Source organism: Eptatretus burgeri, chromosome 18 (genome assembly GCF_056783735.1).
Source record: "Eptatretus burgeri isolate ZD-2024b chromosome 18, Ebu_testis_v1, whole genome shotgun sequence".
NCBI lineage: Eukaryota > Metazoa > Chordata > Myxini > Myxiniformes > Myxinidae > Eptatretus > Eptatretus burgeri.
The window spans coordinates 37,283,841-37,311,600 of record NC_140978.1 but is presented as its reverse complement, the minus strand read 5'-3'; the positions used below and the strand labels follow the sequence as shown (position 1 = coordinate 37,311,600).

Here is a 27,760-nt window from a genome sequence, read left to right as displayed (position 1 = left end):
GATCATGACTGTATTATATATGACTGATTAAGAAAAGTAAACATGTATTTGAATATGACTACCATACAATTATTACATGAAAAAAATTTCAAGCTTCTGGGATGGGTCAATAAAAATATATGGGGTCTCAAAGTTGGATCTTCATACAAAACCAACATTTTTTTTCTGGATTTCAACTGATCAGGTCATAATATTTAATAGAGGTATACTCCGTTTTATGTTTGTTTCTTACAGAGCAGTTATAGAAGAATAATCTCTGAAAATTTCAGGGCTCTAGCATTAATATTTAAAAAGTCGTGGGAGTTTAAAAGTAGCCGTTCATTTTGTGATGCTCGCAATGACCATAAAAATAGGGCCACAACCACATTTTCAACCCTCAATATCTCGGAGTTGACCGCATCTATGGACCTAAAATTTTACGCAGCTTCATTTTGATACCTGGGAACTATTTTCTGAAAGTTTAAAGTAAATCTGAGGGGGTCAACCGGGACCATTTTCTTAAATTTGGTGATTTCAGATGGAATGACTCTATCCATCTGCCTGTTGATGATGTCTCAAAAATAAAGCTGTATTGTTGCTTCTGCCACCACTTGTCAACATAACATTGTGTAGTCGGCTTGATGAACATTTCTTGCTGACATTGACTTGTTTTTGTTGTTCTCAGCTTCTACAGCGGATGGGCATGGATTTCATCGTTGCTCGGGAGTGAAGTTGCCGCATGTTAGTTCCTCCTGTTGCTGAGCAGTGCTATCATTGTGCATTTAGACTTGTTATACTGTCCTCATTTTCCATGCCGACAGTATGGCTGGTATGAAGAAGCCGCATCAATTGGAGCCAGAATTGACCACACGGGAGGATATTTACTTGGTGTTGGCAGTCATGAAGGACATAATGACCTTGGTCATGAAGGTCTTCTTTTTAGTGGTGTATTTTTTTTTAATAAGTTTTAGGGTAAATTCAATATGGCTGCCAAACAATGTGACCTATGATATCATGTGTGTGAACCTTTTATTCCTCGTGGACAGGAGGTCATACATGTAAAGTTTTGCCTCGATCTGTTCATCCACTTCAGAGAAGAAGGTTTTCGAAGGTTTTTTTTTTAACAATATGGCTGCCGAATCACGTGACCAATGATGTCGTGAATTATTTTTTTCTGAGACCATTTTATCCCTCAACGACCCTCAAAAATTTTCATACTGATCACATGTGGCGTTCTACATTTGCAATTATGATGTCATAACGAGGGCACCTATGATGTCATAAAAAACGCTCATTCCCCATGAGGAGTCCTTGCTAGGTGCCAGGTTTCAATTTTTTCCTTGTTGTGGTTTCAGATATACAGAGGTCCAAAGTTTTTCCGTTTTTCCAACATGGCGACCACACCACGTGATCTGCGACATAATAATTATCATGAAAACATTCCACATGAATAGTCGCACCAATGGTGAAAATTTCGTCTCAACAAGTGGTTGCAGAGAAAAACACAGAAGTTCTGTGTGGACAAACAAACGCACAGACAAACAAATGGACCGAAATGCAATACCATGACATAAAGACAAGAAAGGGACACAGACCCTCCAGTGCTGAGACCTAAGTCTGTGCAGCCACATTGAGCAGCCAGAATGTGCACTGGAAACAATCAAAACTGCATGTTCTCCAGTGAGGAAGAATATGTGAACTTCACCATGAGACATAGCTCTGCACTGAAGGAAAAGACTGAAGAGGTGTTGCCTGTCTGAAAAACAACCCAAACTAAGCTCCGGACCAACATCGAAGATGGAAAACGTGAGCTTTAACGTATTGCATTGGTTGTGTGGTAATAATTAAATTCTCCCAATTGTAGTTTGTTAATTTAAAGTTGACTATTGTACTCATTAGTTGGACCAAATGATTATTTTCTGATCAAAGCTACATCAATACAAGGAATTTAAGGATGCAATTCTGCTCTCCCAGGTAGTCATCACCCATCCCAATGTGAAAGAACAACTCGCAATATACTGTGTGTCAGCTGACCATGTGTGGCAGACGGAGACAAACAGTGACAATGTACAGAGAGAGAAGCAAAGCAACATTTGTGGGATTGTTTTTTTTACCTCTTAGAAGTGGGGATGGAGGGAGGAGGAGGAAGAGGGGGAGCAATATGTACATACTGAGGAGTAAAGGATTAGTGAGTTTCAGGGTTTGATGTATATGTATATATACATATATTTATATTTATATATATATATATTTATATATATACACACACACATATATACGATATATGGTTACAATAGGTGTTCAATGTTCACTTACCCCCAGTGCTTTCGTATTTTCCTCTGGCCTGAAAAACAAAACCCAAAACAAAGTACAAATCGATAGATTAAGTGTAATACTATATTTATATATGGTACAATAAATGCTATAAAAATAAATATCCACAATTTATTATGTCATCATCATCAACATAATTTTGTATGCAGCCTTTGGGTGCTGGGTTGCCTCATTGCTCAGAGCACAGCCATGCTGCTGATGTTCCAAATAAGCTGGTTTACTCATTTTGCTGACCTCGAAAGGATGACAGGCTTCATCAATCCTCCTGACAGGGGCTCAACCCCAAGACCTTAAGATCTTAACCCAGCCACCTTAACCGTTAAGCCAACACCAGGCTTACATTTATTATGTCAATTGGTGGGAATATAATAGATGGATGAAGTAAAGAGATAAAACAGAACAACTCGAGCATATCTAACTCACAATCGGGAGCAACACGTGATATTCATGACAGCTTTGTGCAACGACTAATTAATTGGAGCCTGGAAATTATTCAACTGTGAATTTGTATTGCAGTTAATTGTTTTCTATCATTTCTATGTGGTTTAATATCCAGGTTGGCCTACTTCTCATTCCCGGCCGAACTCATGATGTTCGGAATCCATGCTAAGGTCCCTTATAATTATGAGCACCAGCATATAAGACCCGTCGCTTCGCTAATGGGAATACCAATGTTTACTGCAATGGCTGATCTTTGGGGCAAGAACAAAAATAGGATGCTGCCCTCCATGCGGAGATAACCAGCGTCACAAGTTGCCATTTTGCAGTTTTGCCACGTATGCCCATGTAGCCACACGCAAACCTCATTTGTTTTTTGCATCACAAACCTTCCTGGGAGTTCCCTGAATCCACCGCCATTGGTTGCATTGAAATTCGTTAATCCGTTCTCAAGTTATGGCACAAAAACAGACAGATAGACAGACAGACAGACATGGCTCCTTTTATAATATTCATTTATCCATTGTCTACTCATGTCCTTGTAATCCTCCTACTATTAATGTGCAATTGGTCACTGGCTTTGACACCAATATAATTTTTTTATTATGGATCCTAGGCATCAAAAAGCTACATATGTCGCACAAACAGTTTCAAATGGAGCACCTCACCGCCATTAGAGCATTTAAATTGCATCGGATGTGGCAATAAATGGGAATTGTTTCTTCCAGCTCGCCAGCTCGGTTAGTCTCGGTGAAGATGCCATTTGAATTTTTGCCGTCTCCATCCCTACCCCGTTTAGAATCCTGTGCGGGCACGGGCAACTTGCTAGTTCACATTAAAAAGCTTTTGAATGTCTGAGTGCGGCAGGTACTTTGGACGAAGTCAACTCCACAATTTTCATTGCGATGATGGGCAGAGAATGTGATGACAACTAAATAAAACAACAAAAACGCTTGTTTGCACTTGATAAATTTTTAGGTCAAGAAAAATAGGATTACAAATGACCTTGAAAATCAACTACAGACCTTGTGCAGTAAAGTCAAATTACATCACACACACACACACACACACACACACACACACACACACACACACACACACACACACACACACACACACACACACACACACACACACACACACACACACACACTGTCTGTCTGTCTGTCTGTCTTTCTCTCAATCCCTGGAGAGAGGCACAACTGTCTATCTCTCTAATGATGACATCAGGGACTATGGTGTTAAAGTTAGTCATATTCACTACAATGACATTTGTGGTCCTGTCCGGCTCGTCTGGAATCACCGTGTAAGTTGGACCAGGACTGAACAATTTCGAAATTTGAACGCTCAAGCTGTAGCAATGTAAGGATGGCATGGTCTCCCATATCTCCAATGGGATCATGATTGTGATGGACAGACAAGTTTTCTATGCAGGATAACAATGCATGTAGTAGGTGCAGCCACTTAGGTCATTTCATTAACATTGTTACGGTTGTGGAAATTCACAGAACACCATTCAGGCTTCCCAGAGATCAGTTATGTCGATAAGTGTGTGTTCAGATTAGATTTCCCCACCGATGTCTAAAGGGAATTAGTCGTGTAACCGGGCTGTGATCTTTGAGTCAGCCATTATTCTTTTGCTATCTTTATTTTGGAACAACCATATTTGAACAACCACAACCGCCTCTCAACAACCACGCCTTCCCCACCACAGCGCCAACCACGACATCTCCTCAACATCTCCACAAACGCACAACATCGCCTCACCTTCATCTCCATTGCGCCGCCATCTTTTCGCCAGCCACAGCGAATCCCACGGACGAGCAACATCGCCGCCGACAGACGCGAGGGTTCCCTGTTAGAGCGGGAGCCGATGATTCCTGCAACGTCCGCGTGGTTGATGATTTCACCCACGTCCAAGCATGTCCGAGCTTCGCGGTGAGATCGGATCAGAATCACAAAAGGGGCGGAGCCAGCGGGGGGTGAGAAGTAAGGGATCAAACGCACCCCCGGCCCGATAAAAAGGCGCGCCGGAATGCCAGTCACGCAGTGGAAGTCTGGAGTCGAGTCGGAGGAAGCCAGCAGCCCGCCAAGGTTCAAGTCCAGTGGAGGGCAGTCGGGGTCGTCGGAGCGCAGCCAAGCCTGCCGTGCCGCGCAGAACTGCGAGTCGGTGGAGAAAGCCGGAGGGAGGTCGCCAGCCAGCGACAGAATGGTCCGAGCCAATGCTGAGGAACGGGCGGGCTCTTAAAAGAGCATCAACTCTCGAAAGAGCAAAGGCCCGTTCATTCCTCTGAGGCGTCGTCAGCTAGGCCGATCCACCAGGCCGCACGGTGGGGCCTGGACCAATCGAGCTGCCGTGTTTCCGACGAAACGTCGAGGGTCGCTCAGCGAGTCATCACGAGGGTGACAGGTAACCAGCCCGGCCTCTCGGAGCTCTTGCGGTCTCCACAGCTCTGTGGATATTAAAGGCCTACGGGTCCAGTTCTGCCCCTCCCTTTCCTGGAGTTTCTTTGTATGAAAGTTGTGGCGCCGTGTCCATAAGTAGAACTGTTAAGTGAATGTACAGTAATGAATAGAACGGTTGTAGTTTTTTGTCATGCTCGTGTTTTGTCCCTTACCTGCATTGCTTTACTGGCTGCATGATTGCATACGTGTTTGCAAGCATACGTGTTGCAAATAAATGTCATGTGAATGTTCACCTGTTCGTTGCGTCCTTTCCCTCAATTGAGCTGCTGTATTGCGTTCGGGATATTAGCTGGCTTTTAAATAGCTGATAAAGTAATCGGATCCGGCGGGGCTTGGCAATATACACCGCTTGGCAAATCGCAGACGGAGCGAGCTGCTTTAGCGGCTCGTTTCCAAGCAGGAAACCCGTTGAGGTGTAAATCCCCGGCATTTCTGTCTGCGCGCACACTTAGGTAAATCGACAATTCGGCGATCGGACCCTGTCGCGCGTGGACAGAAGAGTTGGCTGATTTACGGTGTGATTAAAAACACACCCATAACTGGATTTCGGCGTTGATCCGAAAGCTGCCACTAGGTTTGCCACGTCCGGTGGGCGCGCGGCTGCGTTTAGCTAAAAGCGGTCGCTCGCACACCGGAGTGGTGAGAAACCATAACAATATGTATGCCTGGTGTTGGCTTAATGGTTTGGGTGGTGGGCTTGGGATCCTAGTATCCTGAGTTCAAATCCAACTCGACTTCAATTAATTCCAGGTGGGGTTGACTCTGCCTGCCATCCTTCTGAGGTCGGCAAAATGAGTGCCAGCTTGTTTGTATCCTGTATCAGAGTGGCGACCTGTCCAGGATTGTGCTGAATAGCCAATGAGGCTGCTTAGGTAGCACCAACGCTCTGCACAGGGTATGGTCCCAATGGATGGATGGATTAATGGGTGTATGAGAGAGGACGGCATCCAATGTGTGAGGTCACTGCACTGCTCATGTGCAGTGTGATCTTCGTGGAGCAGGGGACACAAATCTGCTCTTGCCCAGATGGTGATGGGAATAGGGTGCATCAGTCTGCTTATGAGAGTAGTGATGTGGGTGGAGTGTATGAAGGTGTGTGTGTGTAGGTACTGTCTCCTCCCCCCATGAGCAACATGAGGAGGAGGAGGAGGAGGAGGAGGAGGAGGAGGTGAAGAATATGGTGGGGTGGTGAAGACAGAGGAAGGGCCTTCAGCCTTGTGAGTGATGCCCGAGGATGTGACATCATTGGTCACAGGGTGCTCATATGTGTGAAGGGGCTCTACACGTAAAAGACCTTCAGGTGAGGACCAGGCTTCATTGGTGGTTCTGGCACGAGGGTCCACATGGGTTTATTGTCAAGTCAGGCCAGATCAGATTTTTGCCTTGCTACAGGTACCATGTAAACCTGTACCAACCCGTTTCATTGTCGGGTTGTCAGCGACTAAACCGTCTCCCCTACCAGGTTTCCTGGTGAGGAGGGTGTATGATATGGACACCCAGCAGGATTAAAACCAAAACCTGTCAAAGTGCGGAGGAGCTCCTTGTGAGCCAATGGCCATCCATATTTAGTTCCAAACTGCATCTGTGGATGTCCTCCTGCAGTTGTGTGACCTTATTCTCGTAGGTTGGTGGCAGGATTTTCACTACGGCCACCGTAAAACACTTCATTCCACAAAACACTTAAAAAACGCAAAGAAAACTTTTAATGATAGGAGGAAAAACATCGTGTAACCTTCCTGGGTCGGATTGCGGTGTTGTGTCGGGGTGGTGTTGAGGTTTCGTCTACCAGATGGCGGTCTCCTCAGGTAAACCTGAGGCTGTCTCTTCGGGTGGGTGACTAGAATATCCTATCCCGAAGAGAAGATGATCATCTGTCTGTTATCATCTGAGCTCCAGCGTTTGAACATCGGTATTGGAGCACTCTCTGAGGTTCAGAGACCGAATAGTGGTGATTTGTCATGGCAGGTGGTTACATCTACGACTGGTCTGGTCACTCTGATAGTTCCCATGCCCAAGGAATGCTGTAACTGTGTCCAATAAGCTGACTCCCATGATAATTGCGATAACACCGGTCAATGAGCGTATTATGAGCGAAGGATTTGTCACTCCTTGGGTGTCATTTCCCTGGTCTCAGTTTCTGCTGTGACTGAGGCGAGTGATCTCACTGTGAAGGAGGGATTCTAAGCTGCGCTCGAGTCTGTGGTTCAGCAGTACCCCAGGCGAGATACTCTTCTAGTCTTGGGTGATTTCACTGCATTGACTGGAACTGATATGGATGGTTAGGAGACGTGTTGGTCCCCATGGGTCTGGAACTGTGAACCAGAATAGCACTAAGTTCCTTGACTTTGCAATGAATAGTGGACTTAGGGTGGCTGGTTTATGGTTTCAGCGCCCACAAGCTCATCGCTGGACTTGGTATTCCAATGCTGGCGGTATGGCAAAGGAGATTGACCATGTTCTTGTTGATGTTCACTGCAAGATGATTCAGAACTGCAGGGTCTACCGGAATGCTGAGTTCCTCAATACTGACCACAGACTTGTTGTAGCAACTCTGAAGTTGCAGCTCAAATCCAGGACAATGGTACCATCCCAGCCAAGGCTGGATGTTGGCAAGCTCAAGGATGAGAGGGTATCTGAGGAGTTTGCAAACAGGCTGAGTTTGGATTTGGGGGATCTGGTTGTTTTGTGGAATCCTGAAGAGTTGTGGAGTGCCTTCAGGACCACCATCCTTGATTTTGCCGGTGGATGTCTTGGAACTCACCGGAGGGCGAAGAAGAATTTTTTCTCTCAAGCGACACTGGATACCATTGACTAGAGTCACAGAGCCAGGCTTAATGGCAGAGCTGAGCTGTTCAGGGAGCTGAGGTGTAAAACTGTACGTGCGCTGAGGGTGGACAAGGAGGCCTATGTGTGTGGAATCTGTGAAGTGGTAGAGCATCACCTGTGGTGAAGTGATTCTCATCCTGCTTACAGAGGAATTTGTGCATTGCATTGGTGTACTGCAGTTTGATCGGCAGAGGGTGGTAGGCTCTTGACAAAAGAGTCCAAAGTGAAGGCCCACTGGGCCAGTTGCTTTGAGCGCCTGTATCAAGCTGAGCCACCAGTTGTCAAGTTTGACGTCAGGGTTGTAACTGTCCTTATTGCTGACCCTCCAATAAACTGTGAAGCACCTTAGTTTATGGAAACGTCAGTTGTGGTCAACCAGTTGAAATGGGGCAAAGCTCATGGGGTCTGTGGCATCCATGCTGAACTTCTCAAGGCTGGTGGAAATGCTGCACTCATGTCGTTGCATGCAGTTCTGTGCGCTGCCTGGAACACAGGCATCATCCCCACTGACTGGAAGAGGGGTCTTATTGACCTCTCTGGAAAGGGAAGGGTGATCGCCAGGACTGCAAGAACTACCGAGGAGTGATGCTGCTTTCAGTGCTGGGCAAGGTCTTTGCTCGGATAATTCTTGATAGGGTTCGCCACCATCTGCTTGAGCACCAGCGTCCAGAGCAGTCAGGCTTTTCACCAAAGAGGTCAATGATTGACCATATCCTTGCTCTTCGAGTCCTCACCGAACCCAGACAAGAGTTTTGGCAGGGCTGCTCGCAGCCTCGGTTGATCTGCGCAAAGCATTCAAGTCAGTGAATTGGGATGCCTTCTGGAGGATGCTCGGTCTTCGTGCGGGGCCACCAAAATGGATCAATCTAATTTCTGAATGATACTCTGGTACAGAGAGTGTTGTGAGGTGTCGTAGTTCCATCTCCGACTTATTTCCATTTGTTATTGAAGTTTGTCAGGGTGTGTATTAGTCTCAACTGAAGTGTGTACAGGGTGTTACTGAAGTGTGTACTGGTCCCAATGCTTTTCAGCACTTGTATGGACTGGGTTTTTGGGAGGATGTCGGAGAGATCAAGCTGTGGTGCATCACTTGGGAATGTCAAGATCTCTGACCTTGATTTCGCAATGATGCAGTCATCTTTGTGGAGACTCAAGATATCGTTTTGGGGCCCTCAAGGTGCTGAATGAGGAGTCAGAGCCACTGGGATTATGGGTTTCCTGGGTCAAATCTAAAATGCAGGCTTTCAATGACATCTTGGAAGCTGCTATCTTGTCTACCTGTTTGTGATGTGGATGTTGCGGTCACGGAGAGATTCACTTTCCTTGGCAGTCATATGCATGTGTCTGCTGGCTGTGAGCCAGAGTTCAATGGATCTCTGGTTCAGGCCTGGGAAGTCATAGATTCACTGGATCATGGGGTGTGGCGCTCTCGCTACCTCTGCAGGAGGACGAAAGTCTGAGACTTTAAGTCCTTGGTGCTTTCAGTCTTTCTCTACGGATGTGGGAGTTGGGCTCTGACCAAGGATCTGAGATGGAGATCTGAGCGGTAAGATCTGGAATATATTTATTTATTCGGCTTTAAATCTCCTTAAACCTTTGATAGTCCCCTTCCAGTTTCACCGGAGGGGACTTTAGGTTTGCTCTTACTCTGTCCATCCGTCCATCCGTCTGTCTGTCCCATTTGTGGTTTTTCCGACTTTTTCCCATACCCTTAAATATTCTGTTTGGTGGTTTTTCTGTCTTCTTCTGTCTCCTTTTTAGCCTTGCCCCCCCCTCCCTGCTCTGCCTGTGCTTTGTCCCCCCCCCCTCCATATTTTCCCAGGATGCTCAAAGTCTGCCAGCATCCCCCTTCTGGTAAAATTACCAAAAATCAAGAATCACTGCTCACCTTCACTCTTTCATTCCGCTTTTTTCCTGCCTCGAGAACAAACTCCCACACTCTCTTCAATCCTACTCTTCCCTCCAGGTCTTCAAAACAGCTGTTCACCACCATCTCATATCTTCCCCCACCCAAAACCTCGATATTTTCTACCCCCACTAATCCACCCCATATCCACCTCCTTCAAATTCCCTGTTTTCCTTCCTGAAATTCCCTGTGTACCCTGACTATCCCTCTCCTTTCCACACTTCCCCACTGTTTTGTGCCTCACCCTCCCTTCCCTCTTGTCTCCAAAAACTTTTGTTATGTGTTCTCTGTGTTAGCTCTTATACGAGCCTCCAGTTTCGCACTACTTGGACAAGTTCTGCAGGGTGGTGTAGGTAATAGGATCCATCAAGCTCAGTCCCTGGAAAGTGGGCGTGGCATGTGAGAGGGTGCAGTAGCGGGGTGAAGACGAGGCCACCGAAATGGCTACGTCCGATGCCGATTGACGCTGCGTTCTCTGGTGATCAATAAAGTCTCCATCGCCTAAACTGTGACTTAGCGTTGTCTGATTAGAGTGTACAATGGTGGTGTATAAGACTGCTTCGGTAGCGCTAAACTCCCAGATATATTGTAGATTTCTGCCTGTCCAGCGTACGGACGACTGCCTTAGCCCAATTGTGGCCGCAAGCGCCCACCGAACGAGCAATCTAGTCGAGGCTTCCGGATCAACGTCGAAATCCAGCTACGGGTGTTTTTAACACACCATAAACCAGCCAACTCTTCTGTCCACGCGCTACAGGGTCGATCACCAAATTGTCGATGTACCTAATTATTATTCGCACGGACAGAAATGCCAGGAGTTTATACCTCGACGGGACCTGCACGAAAATGAGCCGCTTAAGCAGCTCGTTCCGTATGCGATTGCCGAGCGGTTTTATATCGTCAAGTCCCGTCGGACCAAATGTACGTTTTATCAGCTTATAATCAGCCAGCTAATTATTCCGAATGCATCATGGCAGTCAATGGCAGAAAGTGACACAACGAGCAGGTCAACATTCAAAAATGGGGACATTTATTTCAAATGCACATATGCAATGAATGGGGGAATGGGACAGGACACGAGCAAAAAAACCTACAGCAGATGTCTATGGTTATGTACACAATCATGCACTTAATCAGTTCGACTTAGGTAGACAAGGCACCACAGACTTTCATCCAAAACCCCAGAAAGAAAGAACCGGGCTCGTGAGTCTTTATAATTGCTCGGAGCTGGGATGACCGAAGGGGCTACCTGGCCACCCTCGTGGTGACTTGCTGGATCCTGGTTCGGCGACCCTCGGTGTCTTTGCCCAGACCCCCGAGCTCTGACTGGCTCCCTTGGTCATCCGGCCTCCACTGCGGCCTGGTCTAGCCGACGATGCGCTGGAGGAGTGAATGGGTCTCGACTCAGGCCTCCTAGTTGCGCCGGCGAACCCCCAGCGAACCAACTGCCCAAACTCCGAACTCTCCAGCTCCCAACGGGGCGTCTCTCTACTCCCACCGCCGACTGCAAGCCACGAAGTCCAGCGCCCAACTCAAGCGCTCTCCCCAACTCTCCGGACTCCAACACTCGACTCCAGACTCTCTCCAACGACCCAGCCCAACTCAACTGCCTTTTCGGCCAGCGAACGCGGCTTTTTATCACGTACGGGGCATTCGCCCCTTCCTTCCTGGCGCGCGTGGAAAATCCCAGGAGTGATCGGCTTGGCTCTTTGGTTGTTGTAATAACCGTCATCTGTGTGTACGCCATTCTGAGGGACCCGCCCCAACCGTCATTTCTGTTTCCTTCTTCAGGTGGCTTTCTGGGAGTGGTGTTTTTGTTTGTAGAGGAGGGTCGCTGTGTTGTGGAGATTGACGAGGTTGTCGAGTTGTTCTTTATTTGAAATAAAAGACAGAACAGAATCACGGCTAACTCAAAGATGCACAGCCCGGCACACGAACAATACCCGTAATACATTGGTGAGGAAATCTAACCTGGAACACACACTTACCGAAATAACTGACCTCTGGGGAACCAGAATGGTTAGCTGTGAATTTCCACAACCGTAACAATATCTTTTTTCACAATCTTTAAAACCATTATTTTATTAAAATTGAAGTGCCGTATATACTGTACCTGAACAGTGTGTAGGGTATCGTGTTCTGTGAACTCTCTCGGTTACCTGTTTTTGTGTCATGTTCCTCAACCCTTTGATCTACTGATTCATTGGAGATTGTAGTGTCGTGATAGAGATGCTTAGCAGGCAGACACGAGCGGGGGAACAGTCGAGCCGGGCTGTGTTGCACAAGCGCGAGCGCGGGCGTACTTTGCCCGCAGCTCTCCTTTATTACGTACTCAGTACACTCACAAGCCGGGCGACTACGGCATCACTACGACGCCTCAGGCGGCGCGCACTCCTTATATTCCTGGCAGACACGATGCTCACGACGACCACTCCCCCCATCATCATGCCCCGCCCCGCATGCCCGCAGGCTATACCACACTCCTCCCTCCTAAAACTATGATAATTAAATGATCACCATCATAATAAACATAAACAGCACGAAGTACTACGGTATAACAGTAGACAAGGTACAAAAAAGAAAACAGCGAAGTATAAAAGCACATCACATCATATAGCGTGTGGAAGCGAGCTAGTGGAGCTGCAACGGCCAGGTTCCGAAGACTGAGGTGCACACAGCACCTACCAAACTCTGACCGCGTCACCGATATGAAGCAGCAAGGCGAGAAGCACAGCAACACTACACAGCGGAAACGCCCCCAGGCGGCTCATGCTTACATGGCCTTCGGCGAGGCCACGGCGACCTCCCGAGCAAAACTCCCCCGGCACTATCAAACGCCTCCGGCCCACAAGGCGGCACATCTCCCCCAGGCAAACCTGAAGCAGATAAACATTCTGAGGCCGGAAGCCCGCTGTCTGGAAGCCGTGGCGCCAGCGCCAGACTCGATTGACCTTGGATGGGGGCGCTGAACAGCGCCGCTGGCTGGATGCAACCAATGCTCCACAACAACCCACGCACCACAATCAGTTGATTTGCCAACGCCCATCTAAACGGCCCTGAGCAAACACAGAGAGCTGCGCCCCCGGCGCCAGGCACGTCTGACCTTGCCGCAACCAGAGGTGGGGGTAACGCTGACCAGCGCACCAGTCCTGGCTCCGAGTGGGCCTCCGAGACCCACACGGCAGTTAGACGGTAGCAACTCCATTCAAACCACACTTCAACCATAGGCTCGTCATAAATCAATAGGAATAACATTGGAACCATTGCAAACTCATTTTCCCGTACAGCGCGTTCTTTCGGCAAAATCCCTGCACATGACAAAGCAACTACCCGCGGCCCGGGGCAATGGAAGGCCAACCAAACCTTTTTATTCGCCACCACCGCTCCCAAAGCCACCACATCACATTGACCATACTGCAAAACCCATCGATTGATCTCCGCCAAACCCACTCTCACACAGGAACTGTTGGCATTTATTTCAACAACGTTAAACCGCATCACTCGAACAATGAAAAACAAATATGCAATGAACAGCAACCCATAACCCACATCATGAGTCCGTCTCTTGGTTGTCGACTCGATGTTGCGACTCGCGACTTCCTTTAACGCCACGGGCTCAACGCAACCCGTTGAAGCTGCCCGAACAACACAGGCGCACCCCGCACCATGAACGCAGCCGACGCGCGAGAGCTCATCGCGAGAGCTGGCACGGCTCCCGCTGCTTCCGCACCGCACACCACCGTTGCAGGCAGCAACGAACGGCCGCTCCCGTTGCATCGATGCGGCTCCCGCCGCCAGAACCTCGCCCTCGGGTCTCGACGAAAGCATCGAAGAGAGCACCGGCACACCTGGAGGTACGAACTGGAGATCCAGCCCGAGGTGCGCCAGCCAGTCCCGACCCAAAAGGGTGGGCCCCTCCCCTCGCACCACGAACCTCGGAAGCGCAACCCGCTGGTCCCGCTGGGCAATCAGTACGTGCGCCCCGCTAACCGCCGGCAGTGCTTCACCGGCATACGTGTGCGATGCGAGGGCAGCACGAGTGGACTCAACTCGACACCCAATCAGTGCCCCGATCACTTTGACATTCACTGGCATCGGTCCTGTCACCGTAGGACCAACTGAAACCAGGCTCAACATGGGCAGCATCAGTGCCCCGGTCACCTCAACCTCCCCTGCCACTGATCTTGTCACCTCCGGATCAATTGGAAGCAGGTCTAACACCGGCAGCATCTCCCGCTCCGGGTCGCTGGAATCTCCGTGCCCAGGCTGCAAAACTCGACCCGGGGCGTTACCGTGCACGCCATGCACCGAACACCATGCCGGCAGTAGGTCTTGACCCGGGACGGAAGGACCGCTTCGCACACCGCCATCTATGACTGTAACGATGGGCGATGACTCTCGGCACACACACCGTAGACGTCCTCGAGTGCTCAGACCGCCGTCCGAGTGATTGCATTGCAACGCTCGCCCACGACCCGCACCGCAGACCGTGCGCGCGGCCATGTGCGCCTGGCACATCGCGCTGACCTCCGGACCATCTGCTGCGCACCGACCATCGAGACCCCGGACATTCTTCAGAGCTTGCGCGACGTCCAACGCCGCGTTCGAGCCGAACCGCGTGTCCTCGTTCTTTAGCCGTGGCTTTGCAGAAATCATTCCCCTGATTTGTCGTGCCTCAATAAAACGAACACTGAGCGCGGCCGTTGCCCACTCGACGTGGCCGAAGTCGACTCCGACGAAGGCGGGCACGCGTCCGCACGCCGTGCCCCGACTCCCTGTCATGCCTGAGCTGGACCGCGCTGGCGAGCCTCCTGGCTCCGGAGCCTGTGCGCGCGCGAGCGAACCTGCGACACGCTCTTCACGATGCGTACTCCTCCGGAACCTCTAACCGCGCAAGGTGCGCTGAGTTACTCGCTGCCACTCCGAACCCAGCCACCACCCTGCACACGCCGATCCGAAGATCCTCGTCAGCCAACTGTAGTGTCGTGATAGAGATGCTTAGCAGGCAGACACGAGCGGGGGAACAGTCGAGCCGGGCTGTGTTGCACAAGCGCGAGCGCGGGCGTACTTTGCCCGCAGCTCTCCTTTATTACGTACTCAGTACACTCACAAGCCGGGCGACTACGGCATCACTACGACGCCTCAGGCGGCGCGCACTCCTTATATTCCTGGCAGACACGATGCTCACGACGACCACTCCCCCCATCATCATGCCCCGCCCCGCAGGCCCGCAGGCTATACCACAGAGATCACTAATGATGGAGATCATTGGAGCCCAGTATCAAAATAGAAACCTCTGCATGTAATTAAACAATGGACACAATATGTTAATTTTCTTGATGTCTTTTTTTCTGCAGAATTAATGCAGCATTACCGTGAAAGTGTTCGGTCCCAGGAGGAAAAGGAGAAATCACCTGAAGGTTGCTCACCATTTTTCTCTGCAACACATCCATCATTTGCATCAATCAGTCAACAAACAGATAGATCGGATTAATGTTGTGTTAATTTAATGCAAGCATTACGGGATGAGTCGCGTCCTCCTGTTATGACGTTCCTTGTAGTATATAATTATTTTATCCCCATCTCAGTGATTTCTAAGTCGATGGTATTTCGAAAGGCACAACAACCACATCAAAGACCCAGGTGTTAACACGGATCAGCAAAATATATTGTGAGATGGGTGGTTTCATGAACCTCCCCAAAATATTTATTTTATAAAAAATCTCCGTCAACCTAGAACTCACCTTTTTGATGTACTGTATATAGAGGTATACATACACACACGGTGAGGTACCAAAGTAATACTGCGAGTAAATTTATCAAATTTAAAGTGATAACAAAATATATTGTTGTAATATGAAACAGAATTTTCTTGGGATTTCAAGAAACTCTTAAGGATAGAGGAACACAATAAGGAAAAATCGAAGGGCATGCGGTAGAGCGCATACCTCCGCCGCGTAATGCCTGATCCACGAGAACATATCGGGCCCAATACGTTTTTGAAATATCATGCTATACAGTACTATATCATTGTTGGCCATATCTCTCAATGGTGAAGAATCACTTTAAAAATTAAATAACTCTCGTATCAAGATCCGGACGCGAATCTTCACTAAAATCGAATCAATTTGGCCTTGCCACACATACAACCTTTCATCCAAGTTTCGTCCGAATCCATCCACAACTTTTTGAGATATCGTGATATATATCGTTTTTGGCTGTATCTCTCAATGCTGAAGAATCACTTTAAAATTTCTAGTATTTAGATCCGGATCTTCACGAAAATCAGGTCAGGTCAGGTATGGGAGCATGTGCCAGAACAGCACGTCGCTGCGTCCACTTTCCGCCAGTACTCCAGGGGCCTCCGTATGGCCATCCCCCAGGCAGATGCCAGGCCCATCCCCATCTCCTTGAGATGATGGTCAACCTGTTGCAACCATGAGGCACGTGGTCGACCCACTGGCCTCCTCCACTCATGAGACTCCCTCGCTGAGAGAATCTGGTGAGCAGGATCAGAGTCAGGAAAACGAGCCACATGTCCATACCACCGCAACTGACGCTCATGGACTATGCAGGTAACAAATCTCATCCGAGTCTCTCTCAGCAACCGCTCGTTGGACACAAAATCCGACCAGCGATAGCCAAGGATTCTCCGAAGAGACCTGGTACCAAAGGAATTACGTCTCCGTCTCAGATCCTTGGTCAGAGTCCAAGTCTCGCACCCATAGAGCAAGACTGGAAGTACCAAGGACCTGAAGACTCGGACTTTCGTCCTCCCGCACAGGTACCGGCAGCGCCACACCCCATGATCCAGTGAATCCATGACTCCCCAGGCCCGACCCAGACGTCTATTGACCTCTGACTCGCAGCCAGCAGAGACATGAATATCACTGCCAAGGTAAGTGAATCTCTCCACGACCTCAACATCCTCACCACAAACAGACACAGACAGGACAGCAGCATCCAAGATGTCACCGAAAGCCTGGATCTTAGTTTTGACCCAAGAAACCCGTAATCCCAACGGCTCCGACTCCTCATTCAGCACCTCGAGGGCCCCCAAGAGGATTTCTAAAGTCTCCGCAAAGATGACTGCATAATCTGCAAAGTCAAGGTCCGAGATCTTGACATTCCCAAATAACGCAACGCAACTTGATCTCTCCGACATCCTCCCTAGAATCCAGTCCATACAAGTGCTGAAAAGTGTGGGGGCAAGTACACATCCCTGACGAACTCCAGTAACAACTGGAAATAAGTCAGAGATGGTACCACCACACTTCACAGCACTCTCAGTACCAGAGTAGAGTTCAGACATCAGATCGATCAGTTTTGGTGGCACCCCACGAAGACCAAGAATCCTCCAGAGGACATCCCGATTCACTGAATCGAACGCTTTACAGAGATCAACATAGGCTGCAAGCAGGCCCTGCCGAAACTCTCGTCTGCGTTCGGTGAGGACACGAAGTGCAAGGATACGGTCAATCGTTGACCTCTTTGGTGTAAAGCCTGACTGCTCTGGACGCTGGTGCTCAAGCAGATGGTGGCGAACCCTATCGAGAATTATCCGAGCAAAGACCTTGCCCGGCACTGAGAGCAGCGTCACCCCTCGGTAGTTGTTGCAGTCTTGGCGATCACCCTTCCCTTTCCAGAGAGGGACAACAAGGCCCCTCTTCCAGTCAGTTGGGATGATGCCTGTGTTCCAGGCAGAGCACAAAACTGCATGCAATGACACGAGTGCAGCATTTCCACCAGCCTTGAGAAGTTCAGCATGGATCCCACAGATCCCTGGAGCTTTGCCCCGTTTCAACTGGTTCACCGCAGCCCGTGTTTCCACAAGCGAAGGTGGACCACAGTTGATTCAAGGGTCAGCAACAGGGATTGTAACACCCTTGACGTCCAACTCGACAGTTGGGGGATCAGCCTGGTACAACCGCTCAAAGTAACCGGCCCAGCGGGTCTTCACTTCAGACTCCTCTGTCAAGAGCCTACCGCTCTCTGCTCGAACTGTAGTGCTCCGAGGGATGGGCTTGGATGAACGTAATGCGCGAATTCCCCTGTAAGCGGGACGAGAATCACCTGTCCACAGGTGATGCTCTACCCCCTCACAGATTCCTCACACATAGGCCTCCTTGTCCACCCTCAGTGCACGTACAGTTTTACGCCTCAGCTCCCTGAACAGCTCAGCTCTGCCATTCAGCCTGGCCCTGCGACTCTGGTCAATGGTATCCAGTGTCCCTTGAGAGACAAAATTCTTCTTTGCCCTGCGGTGAGCTCCAAGGCATCCACCGGCAACATCAAGGACGGTGGTCTTGAAGGCGCTCCACAACTCTTCAGGACCCCCCAAAGCACCCAGACCCCCCAAGTGTCCACTCAGCCTGTTCGCAAACTCCTCAGCTACTCTCTCATTCCTGAGCTTGGCAACATCCAGCCTAGGCTGGGATGGTACCATTCTCCAGGATTTAAGGTGCAGCTTTAGAGTTGCTACAACAAGCCTGTGGTCAGTATTGAGGAATTGAGCACTCCGGTCGACCCTGCAGTTCTGGATCATCCTCCAACGACCGTCAATGAGGACATGGTCAATCTCCTTTGCCACACCGCCAGCGTTGGAATACCAAGTCCAGCGATGAGCTTGTGGGCGCTGAAACCATGAACCAGCCACCCTAAGTCCATGACTTCTTGCAAAGTCAAGGAACTTAGTGCTATTCTGGTTCATAGTTCCTGACCCATGGGGACCAACACACACCTCATAATCGTCCCTATCAGTTCCAGTCGATGCATTGAAATCCCCCAAGACTAGAAGTGTATCTCGTCTGGGGCACTGATCAACCACAGACTCGAGTGTGGCGTAGAATGCATCCTTCACGGTGAGATCACTCGCCTCAGTCGGAGCATAAACAGAGACCAGGGAAATGACACCTAAGGAGTGACGAATCCTTAATCTCATAATACGCTCGTTGACCGGTGTTACCTCAATTATCATTGGGGTCAGCTTATTGGACACAGCTACAGCAACTCCTTGGGTATGGTAACCATCAGAGCGACCAGACCAATAGTAGGTGTAACCACCCACTATTATCTCGCCGCAATCTGGTCTCCGAACCTCAGAGAGAGCTGCAATCCCGATGTCCAAACGCTTGAGCTCAGATGATAACAGAGACAGGTGATCATTCTCTCTTAGGGATAGGACATTCCAGGCACCCACCCGAAGGGACCGCCTCAGGTTAACCCAAGGAGACCGCCGTCTGGTGGACGACACCTCAGCACCACTCCGATACACTCTCCCGCAATCTGACCCAGGGATGTTACCCCGTGGTTTCCCTCCTATCAAAGATTGGGGGTCCCGAAGGCTTTGCCCCAATCTCTTCATCCGGTGAGCTGCCCTGCGAAGGGAAGCTGCGCAGGAGGTACTCCCACGGAGTGGGTTTTCAGATTTTTTTGCGTTTTTGCGTTTTGCGGAATGAAGGGTTTTACGGTGGCCGAAGTGCAAATCCTGCCACCAACCTCCTAATAAGAAGTGACCCAACTGCAGGAGGACGTCCGCAGACACATTTGGGCACTAGATATGGATGGCCGTTGGCTCACAAGGAGCTCCTCCGCCCTTTAACAGGTTTTGTTTTTAATCCTGCTGGGTGTCCATATCCAAACACCCTCCTCACCAGAAAACCTGGTGGGGGAGACGGTTTAGTCGCCGACAACCCGACCATGGAACAGGTTAGTACAGGTTTACATGGTACCTGTAGCAGGTCACAGATCGAACCTGACCTGACAAAATCCTGATATATATCGTTTTTGGCTCTATCTCTCAATGCTGAAGAATCACTTTAAAATTTCTAGTATTTAGATCCGGATCTTCACGAAAATCGAATCAATTCATCCTTGTCACACACCCAACCTGCCCACGAAATTCCATCCGGATCCGTCGACAACTTTTTGAGATATCCTGCACACAGACAGACAGACGTTCATCCATTCGGACCATACTCTGTGTAGAGCGTTGGTGTTGCTTAAGCAGTCTCCTTGGCTATTGGATACAATCCTGGACGGGTCGTCACTCCGACGCAGGATACCAGTAAGCTGGCACTCATTTTGCCGACCTCGGAAGGATGACAAGGAGAGTCAACCCCACCCAGTATTAATGCAACAGCCAAGTGGTATTTGAAATCAGGATCCAAAGCCCTCCACCCTCGCATTAAAGCCAACACCAGGCAAAGACAGACAGGGAAGGGTGAAACATAACCTCCTTCAACTTTGGGGGTGGAGGTAACGAGAACAGCACTCAGTAGAGCGCATTCCTCCACCAGGCTGAACTTTTTACGTTTTGTATCCCACTGATAGGCCGGATATGGATTCGAACCTGAACTAAAATTTAATTCGTTTGTTATTGTCACCTACCCAACTCGTCCATTTGGCCAGCCGGTTCGTGAAAGACTCGGACCAAGCTTCCCCCAGCCGACTCCACAGAAAAGGTGGGATAATGGTGACCTTTCAACAAGAATCCTCTTCCTCTGGAAAAATCCTCTTTATCTCTTTGCTGATGACTCCACCCTGCTGATGGCAAGCAGCAGCTTCTTCGCTCACTGCAGATCTTGGTAAAATCACAAACTGGTCCAACATGTGGAACATGTCTTTCAATCCGGACAAATCTCACACTCTCACTATGTCTCTGTGAAAGAACCATTTGGAAAACCTCCCCATCTACTTTCTCAACAATCCTCTGGAAAAAGTCCTTTCTTTCAAGCTTCTGGGTCTCACTATCTGCCATGATCTTTCCTGGGAAAGCCATATTTCCAACCAAGCTGGCCTCCAAAGCCATATTGACTGGCTTTGGAGGCCGACTTGGAGATGTGGCTGTCTCAGGAAAGATGGTGGTTGATAGTGAGATTCAAAAGCTTGAATGAAAGCACTCCTTCAAGAGGATTGCTGAGAAAGTAGATGGGGGGGGGGGGGTGGGTCCAGACAGTCCTTTCGGAGAGACATGGTGAGGGTGTCTTCTACCGTCTCCTCTCCGGACTTGACCCCCCCCCCCCTGCTCTGTTTGTGATGTGTCTCCTCTATATTTCCTCAGGGTGCTCAAGGTCTGCCAAAAACCCATTTCTGGTGAAATTGCCAAAAATCAAGAATCCCTGCTCACCTTCACTCCTTCATTCCTCTTTATTCCCGCCTCTGGAACAAACTCCCACACTCTCTTCAATCCCACTCTTCCCTCCAGGTCTTCAAAACAGCTGTTCACCACCATTTTATATCTTCCCCCATCCAAAGCCATGATCTTTTCTACCCCAGTAAATCCACCCCAAACCCAGCTCCTTCAAATTCCCCGTTTTCCTTCCTGAAAGTTCCTGTAGTACCATCTTGTTTACCCCGTGTACCCCCGCCCCATCCCTCACCCTTCCACAGATCTTCTAATGTCTGTATTCCCCATCGTTTTGTGCTTCCCTCTCCCACCCCTCTTGTCTCCTGACTTTTTGTATGTTTCTGTGTGTCAGCTTGAACACGAGCCTCGACTTGGCATACAAAAATAAATAAATTAATAAATATCACACCTCACTGGAACGTGCTTACTCTCCACAATACACATTCGCTCATTGAATGTTTCTCATTTCTCCAATGCAGACCACCCACTCAATAACTTTACCTAATTTAAAGCTCCCAAAATCACTTCTCATACCCTCAAAGTTTGCCCTCCTAAAATCCAATAACCTTACACCACTATCCCGGTTGATTTGTTCCTTTTCTGTTTCATCTCCTCTTTCCCCTTCCTCTCCTTGCTGTGGTTCATTCAGCTTGTTCACCCCATGCGTCCTTCTCCCCCTCCACCTGATCTCACTCTAATTTCTACTCCGCTGTTTGTGTTTCCCCCCTTTCCATTCTGCTCTTGCTCTGCCACCAGTCTCAACTATAGAAAAAATAGTCTTTGAATGCACACGCATGCACGCATGCACAACCACACCTGAGTGATTGATGTGGGGGTGTCAGACTTTTGCTACCTACATTTACCCACATAATAAAAAGATGGCTTCAATTGCTGCTTAAATTGGTCAGAATAAATTTACAGATTCAAATCAACAAGTATCTGTGTTATCGATATCTACCGATACATATAATCGGCTCATGTCCTCTGTCTGTCTGTCTGTCCCACCCTGAAACACGGAAACACTGCTCAGAGAGAATAAATTACTTTAAAGTGAAGGTTGCTTCACATGAATCCAAACCTCGAGAAAATTATATATTTTTTCAATCAGACAAAACACTGAGCCCGGGCGGTGTATAGGAAACAGACCGCTGCCTCGATTACTCCCCAAAAATAAAAAATATATATTTATCTGCTTGTAAGAAAAACATATAACCTCCCATTTTGAACTCTCAACCAGTGCAAGAACAAAAGGCTTCCTTTTCTTTTGTTCCTTTTCTTTTGTTTCTTTTCTTTTTTTGTGGTATTTTTTTCCATGGATTTCTGCTTGCACATCCTATATATATATATATACAGTACATACTGTATATGTAGCTTTGATATGGTATTGCTGTGTTCAGTTACACCTGTCATAAAAGTGGAAATTGGAATAACTAAGTTATAAGGTTAATTGCTTTGGATGGAGAAAGGCAATCAAACTTTCATGTTTGTTTATTGTAGTTTCGAAGAAATCTCCACCCTGCTTCAGGAATTAATCGTTTAGAATAAAAAATAATACATGCTCACCAAGTAGCAAGAAATCTCCGTTCTGTAAGACCACTCCAGTCTTCTCCTGGAGCTCAAGCAACTCCAGATTTTCACCAACATGCCGACGAAACATGGCTAAAGTCATTCCAGTGTTTGGTAAGTTATGTTCGAATCTAGAAAGAGCCTCCTCAGCCAATGTACGTAGAGTTTGTTCGGGATGAACATTGACCCGAAACCAATTGCCACAAATTCGTATGGACACATGCATCCTGTTCATTAATATCTGCACATGTTGTTCTCCTTCTCTTCCCTTTATAAAGGGTGAGGTCTGATGGCACCAAGCTTCTGTCCTGCCTTGAGCATGATACTCCACCTCCCTCTATCGTCAGCCAACTCTCTCCACTCTCCAACCACCCCTACCTGATGGATATCCCTCCTCATGCAATCTTCCCATCTCAACCGTGGTCCACCTCTTTTCCTCCTTCCTTGCTCCCTCAATTTATCCGCTCTCTTTGCCATCCTCTCCCTTCCCCCATCCGCACCAAGTGTCCAGCTCATCTGAGCCGGCATTCCACCGATCTCCTCCCTCAGTTCATCCATCCTCCTATCCACCCTCTTCACTCCCGCAATCCTCCTGAACAAGTTGTTCTTGGAAACCTGCAACCTCTGCTGTTCTCTCTCTGCTGTTCTCTCTCTCTCTCTCTCTCTCTCTCTCTCTCTCTGTCTCTCTCTCTCTCTCTCTCTCTCTCTCTCTCTCTCTCTCTCTCTCTCTCTCTCTCTCTCTCTCTCTCTCTCTCTCTCTCTCTCTCTCTCTCTCTCTCTCTCTCTCTCTCTCTCTCTCTCTCTCTCTCTCTCTCTCTCTCTCTCTCTCTCTCTCTCTCTCTCTCTCTCTCTCTCTCTCTCTCTCTCTCTCTCTCTCTCTCTCTCTCTCTCTCTCTCTCTCTCTCTCTCTCTCTCTCTCTCTCTCTCTCTCTCTCTCTCTCTCTCTCTCTCTCTCTCTCTCTCTCTCTCTCTCTCTCGTATAGACGATGTATCGACGCATATACTTGCTGTACTTTCTTTTTCGCAAACTCGGTGTTTTTGTCACAATGATGTTTCCTTATGAAAAATAATTTGTCCCAAATTATGTCTTTGAAGATCTAAACTCCACTATACAAGTACATCATAATCTATTTTCCTCTCTATCTGTGTTCTTATCTCTCACCAATACACGTGCAGTATGAGGGGGAGTACTGTTAAAAGGAATGTCGGGAAAACACACATTCGTTGATCATTTGTGACAGACAATATAAAAGAAAACAACATGGAAAATAGGAACATTAAAAAAGGCAATAAAAAACAATTAATATCAACATTGAGTCTTTTGTGAACATTTGCTTTTTTATATATATGTGTGTAGTTTCATCAGATCTTTCAAAAAGATCTACCAATTCTGAAGTTCTTGCAGTCCTGCAAAAAGGATTGTTTTAGGAGAGAGCAGAACAGCGTCTCATATCCGTCAGCCTCACCACATATAAAGGGATTTTGAGGAAGAACAATAAAGAAGTTTATAAATTTGACATATTTTTACGACTTCGAATGTAGTTGTTTTTTGGGTAAAGCCAAAGCGATTAGCAGCAACTAAGATAGTTTTAGACCCGACCACCCCTGCACATGTTGATAATTCAAGGTTATATTCTGAATGCTGTTCAGATTATGCCAAACAGGCTGTTCGAAACAGGCTGTTCTGGGCCAAATGTCCGGTGTGAACGTACTCCATCAAGACTCGAAGATGTTACAATATATATTTATGTGTTGTGTCGATAACATGGCAATCATCACATGCTCGGAAATATAATTAAAAACAGGCAAAGGGACAAATGGTTACTTTGCTATATTTATCTCTTCCCCCGAAGGTGGATGGAAGTTATTTATTCACCCATTTGTTTGTTTGTTACTTGCAAAATCGAAGATTTTTCAACTGTTATTCTGTCTGTTTGTGTGTTTGTTTGTCAATCGCCTACAGCTCACAATTCTAAACCGATCATTATGAGTCTAAACTGAGAAGCCTATTGATTTTGAGGTCAAAGGTGATCTTCAGGTCAAATTTCTAAAATCATCATTTTTCATCTAATTGACTTGAAATTTGAACAAAATTTGCATAGTGCGTCGCTGAATTGGGAAACCAACTATTTTTGCGATCCAAAGGTCAACTCGAGGTCAAACTTCTAAAATCATCAATTTTCAACTGAAAAATCGTCAATTTACATCTTATTAACTTGTTAGTTGAACAGGATTTACATCGTCCATCACTGAATTGGAAACCAACTATTTTGAGGTCAAATGGTCAAAGGTCAGCTCAAGGTCAAGATTCTAAAATCAATTTCAATGTGAAAAATAATCAATTTTCATCCAATTTGACCTGAACTTTGATTATTATGATTGTCAATTTTAATCTTAATGAAATGGACAATTGGATGTATCCATGGTAACCTTTGGAGAGGGGGGTGGATTTTCTTTAGGCACTTTAGACTCCTTAGGTCCTTTAGATACCTTTGACCACTTTCGACCTTAACTACTATTGGAAAATACTGTTTCGATATTTAGATCCCAATAGACCTCTTAGACGTTTAGACCCCTTAAGACCCTTATAGAGCCCTTTAGACCCTTTGAGCAACTTCATCCCTTTAGTACTTTAAACACTTGAGACTCTTTAGACCTGTACACCCGTTTTATCCCTTCAGACGCACACCACACAAACATGTACAGTATTTGTAGTCTTCTTACAATATACACACTATACTTTTTATCAGCAAGTAATGTGCAATCTCCACCCACCCAGAGGCTCGGTACTCTGCTAGAGTGAATAGAAATTGCACGTGGGTCATTGAATTGGTTCACCAATCAAAACCTGGAAGCATATTGTTTATTTGGATTTCGCGAGTATCGTGCTGTATACGACATCATTGTTGTTTTTATTTTTTTGTGAGCAGGATATCTCATAAGATGATGAACGGATTTGGATGAAACTTGGTGGACAGGTTGGGTGTATGACAAGGACGAATTGATTCGATTTTGATGAAGATCATGATCCGGATACTACAATTTTGAAAGTGATTCTTCACCATTGAGAAGTGGGGCCAAAAACGATATCCAGTACAACACGATATATCAAAACGTGGACAGATTATGACAAAACTTGGTGGATCAGTTGGCTCGGTGACAAGAACAGGCCAATTCGATTTTGGTTCAGGTCCAGACGCAGATCCGGTTTATCATTGGGATACAAAACAAAGTGTTCAGCCTGGCGTAGGTATGTGCTCCACTGAGTGCTGTTCTAGTTTTGTAATGATATTGCATGATGACAGAATAATGTAGGCTGCATATTATACAGGGTATGCATGTAGGTCTTATGAGCTCATTCGAGACAACATCCACATCATATTACAGTCTAAAAAGAAATAAAATGAAGTCTCATAACATGCTGTGACTCGATATAATCAAAACCAAAATGCCGTTTGTTGATTCTGTGTGTTTTCACCCAAGGAGAATTGCTGGTTCCAAGAAAATGATGATAAAAGGGACATTTGTGGTTTTGTTAATGTATTTTTACTTGTAGTGAACTATGAACATTATGTGTCTTTGGTACACACCTCACAAATTTGAGATACGTGGTAGTGATATTGGAAGTCACAGCCAAGGGAATATTCACCAGGTGTTGGCTTAATGGTGAAGGTGCCTGGTTTACCTTCTTAGGGTCCTGTGTTTGAGCTACTGGCGGGCCGCTGAATTAACACCAGGTGGGTTGACTCAGCTTGTCATCCTTCCGAGGTCGGCAAAATGAGTACCAGCTCGCTGGTAACAGGGGCACTACATCACCGGCACAACGGCACTTCCAGAAAAATGATGCAACCAGGGTGCCATCTAAGCTGTAGAGCGGGTCTTAATACCTTCCGCCATTTGTGTACGTTGACCACAGATAATGCAGCACTGCAATTTAAACAAGCAAATTGAAATTTGCTTTCATTGACTTTCATTGAAGTTTTCTTTCATTGACTCAGCATGGTGCGGGTTTGAGAAATAGTAAGGCCGTTGGTGCCGTATGTTGTCATTGGGACCGGCGCGGCTCTGGTAACTCCGCTCGGTTACGCCGGATCCAAGTTGGTACCTGCGACTCCCTGCGACTCGGTTCAGACAGAGTCGGCCGAGGGTGTGACTTCCCTGGTAATTTGACGATGTGGGTACTTATGTATATTGAAATTTGGCTATTGACCCTACCCCACGCCGTCAGAGAATTGGCGATCAAGGTCCTTTAAGTGACCCGTCGACTCCGGAGTTATCCGGGGTGACGACCTTTTAATTCCGGGTGTTCGGTGGGAGACGGCTCTTCTGCTCCACCTAGTGGTCGTTTATCGCCACCGAACCCGGCCCACAACAATATGTGGAAGGGAGAGGGATGGGGTTGGGTGCACAGGGTAAACAAGATGGACAATACTGGGACTTTCAGGAAAGAAAGCAGGGAATTTGAAGGTGGATTAATGGGGGTAGAAAAGATCGTGGGTTTGGCTGGGGTAAGATAAAAGATGGTGGTGAACAGCTGTTTTGAAGACCTGGAGGGAAGAGTGGGATTGAAGAGAGTGTGGGAGTTTGTTCCAAAGGCGGGAAAAAAGAGGAATGAAAGAGTGAAGGTGAGCAGTGATTCTTGATTTTGGTAGTTTTACCAGAAGGGGGTTGCTGGCGGACCTTGCGCACCCTGCAGAAATATGGGGGGGGGGGACATATCTCAGACAGAGCAGAGGGGCTGGGGCAAAGCTGAAGAGGAGACGGTAGAAGACAAAAAGACCACCGACCTGCCTGCGGTGAGAGAGTGAGAGGCCCAAAGATTCAGCCTCATCGCAAGTGATATAGTCTGGATGCAGAACTAGAATTTTACCCTAGGTGTGTTTTGGAGTACATACACAATTTTATTGCAGATTCTGGTAACATTGACTTTACTAAACTCAAATCCAAGTGATGCCACTTTGTCACGCTGGAGCAAATTTTTTTAGGAGCAAAATTCAAAATGGCCGCCATCAAAACCGTTTTTTGGCCGTAACTCGGCCAAAAATCGAGATATGAACCCGATTTCAGGGGCAAATCCAATGTTTTTGGGGTCAAGAAATACACTGATATGTTTAAAT

At 47.4% G+C, this 27,760-nt stretch overlaps 1 protein-coding gene and 1 long non-coding RNA gene across 3 annotated transcripts in view; one reads left to right on the top strand and one right to left on the bottom strand.

Annotated features, from left to right (window-relative positions):
- The window catches only part of LOC147008902 (uncharacterized), a 96,672-nt gene extending 94,330 nt beyond the window's left edge, over positions 1–2,342 (top strand). Inside the window, exon 3 of the long non-coding RNA XR_015053278.1 lies at positions 665–2,342. This is a non-coding gene — a long non-coding RNA (uncharacterized LOC147008902). The remainder of the gene's footprint in view (positions 1–664) is intronic.
- HAL (histidine ammonia-lyase) overlaps positions 1–22,980 on the bottom strand; it is a 132,366-nt gene extending 109,386 nt beyond the window's left edge. Inside the window, exons 1-3 of one of the 2 annotated variants that reach the window (XM_085864055.1) lie at positions 22,641–22,980; positions 15,324–15,387; positions 2,296–2,323 (exon numbers count right to left, since the gene is read on the bottom strand). In XM_085864055.1, the coding sequence (XP_085720181.1) occupies positions 2,296–2,323; positions 15,324–15,387; positions 22,641–22,878 (330 nt within the window). In that variant the 5' untranslated portion in view covers positions 22,879–22,980. Of the gene's footprint in view, positions 1–2,295; positions 2,324–15,323; positions 15,388–20,338; positions 20,358–22,640 lie in introns of those variants that run through there. The other variant, XM_085864054.1, reaches the window with a different exon arrangement.
- Between the last annotated feature and the right edge of the window lie 4,780 nt (positions 22,981–27,760).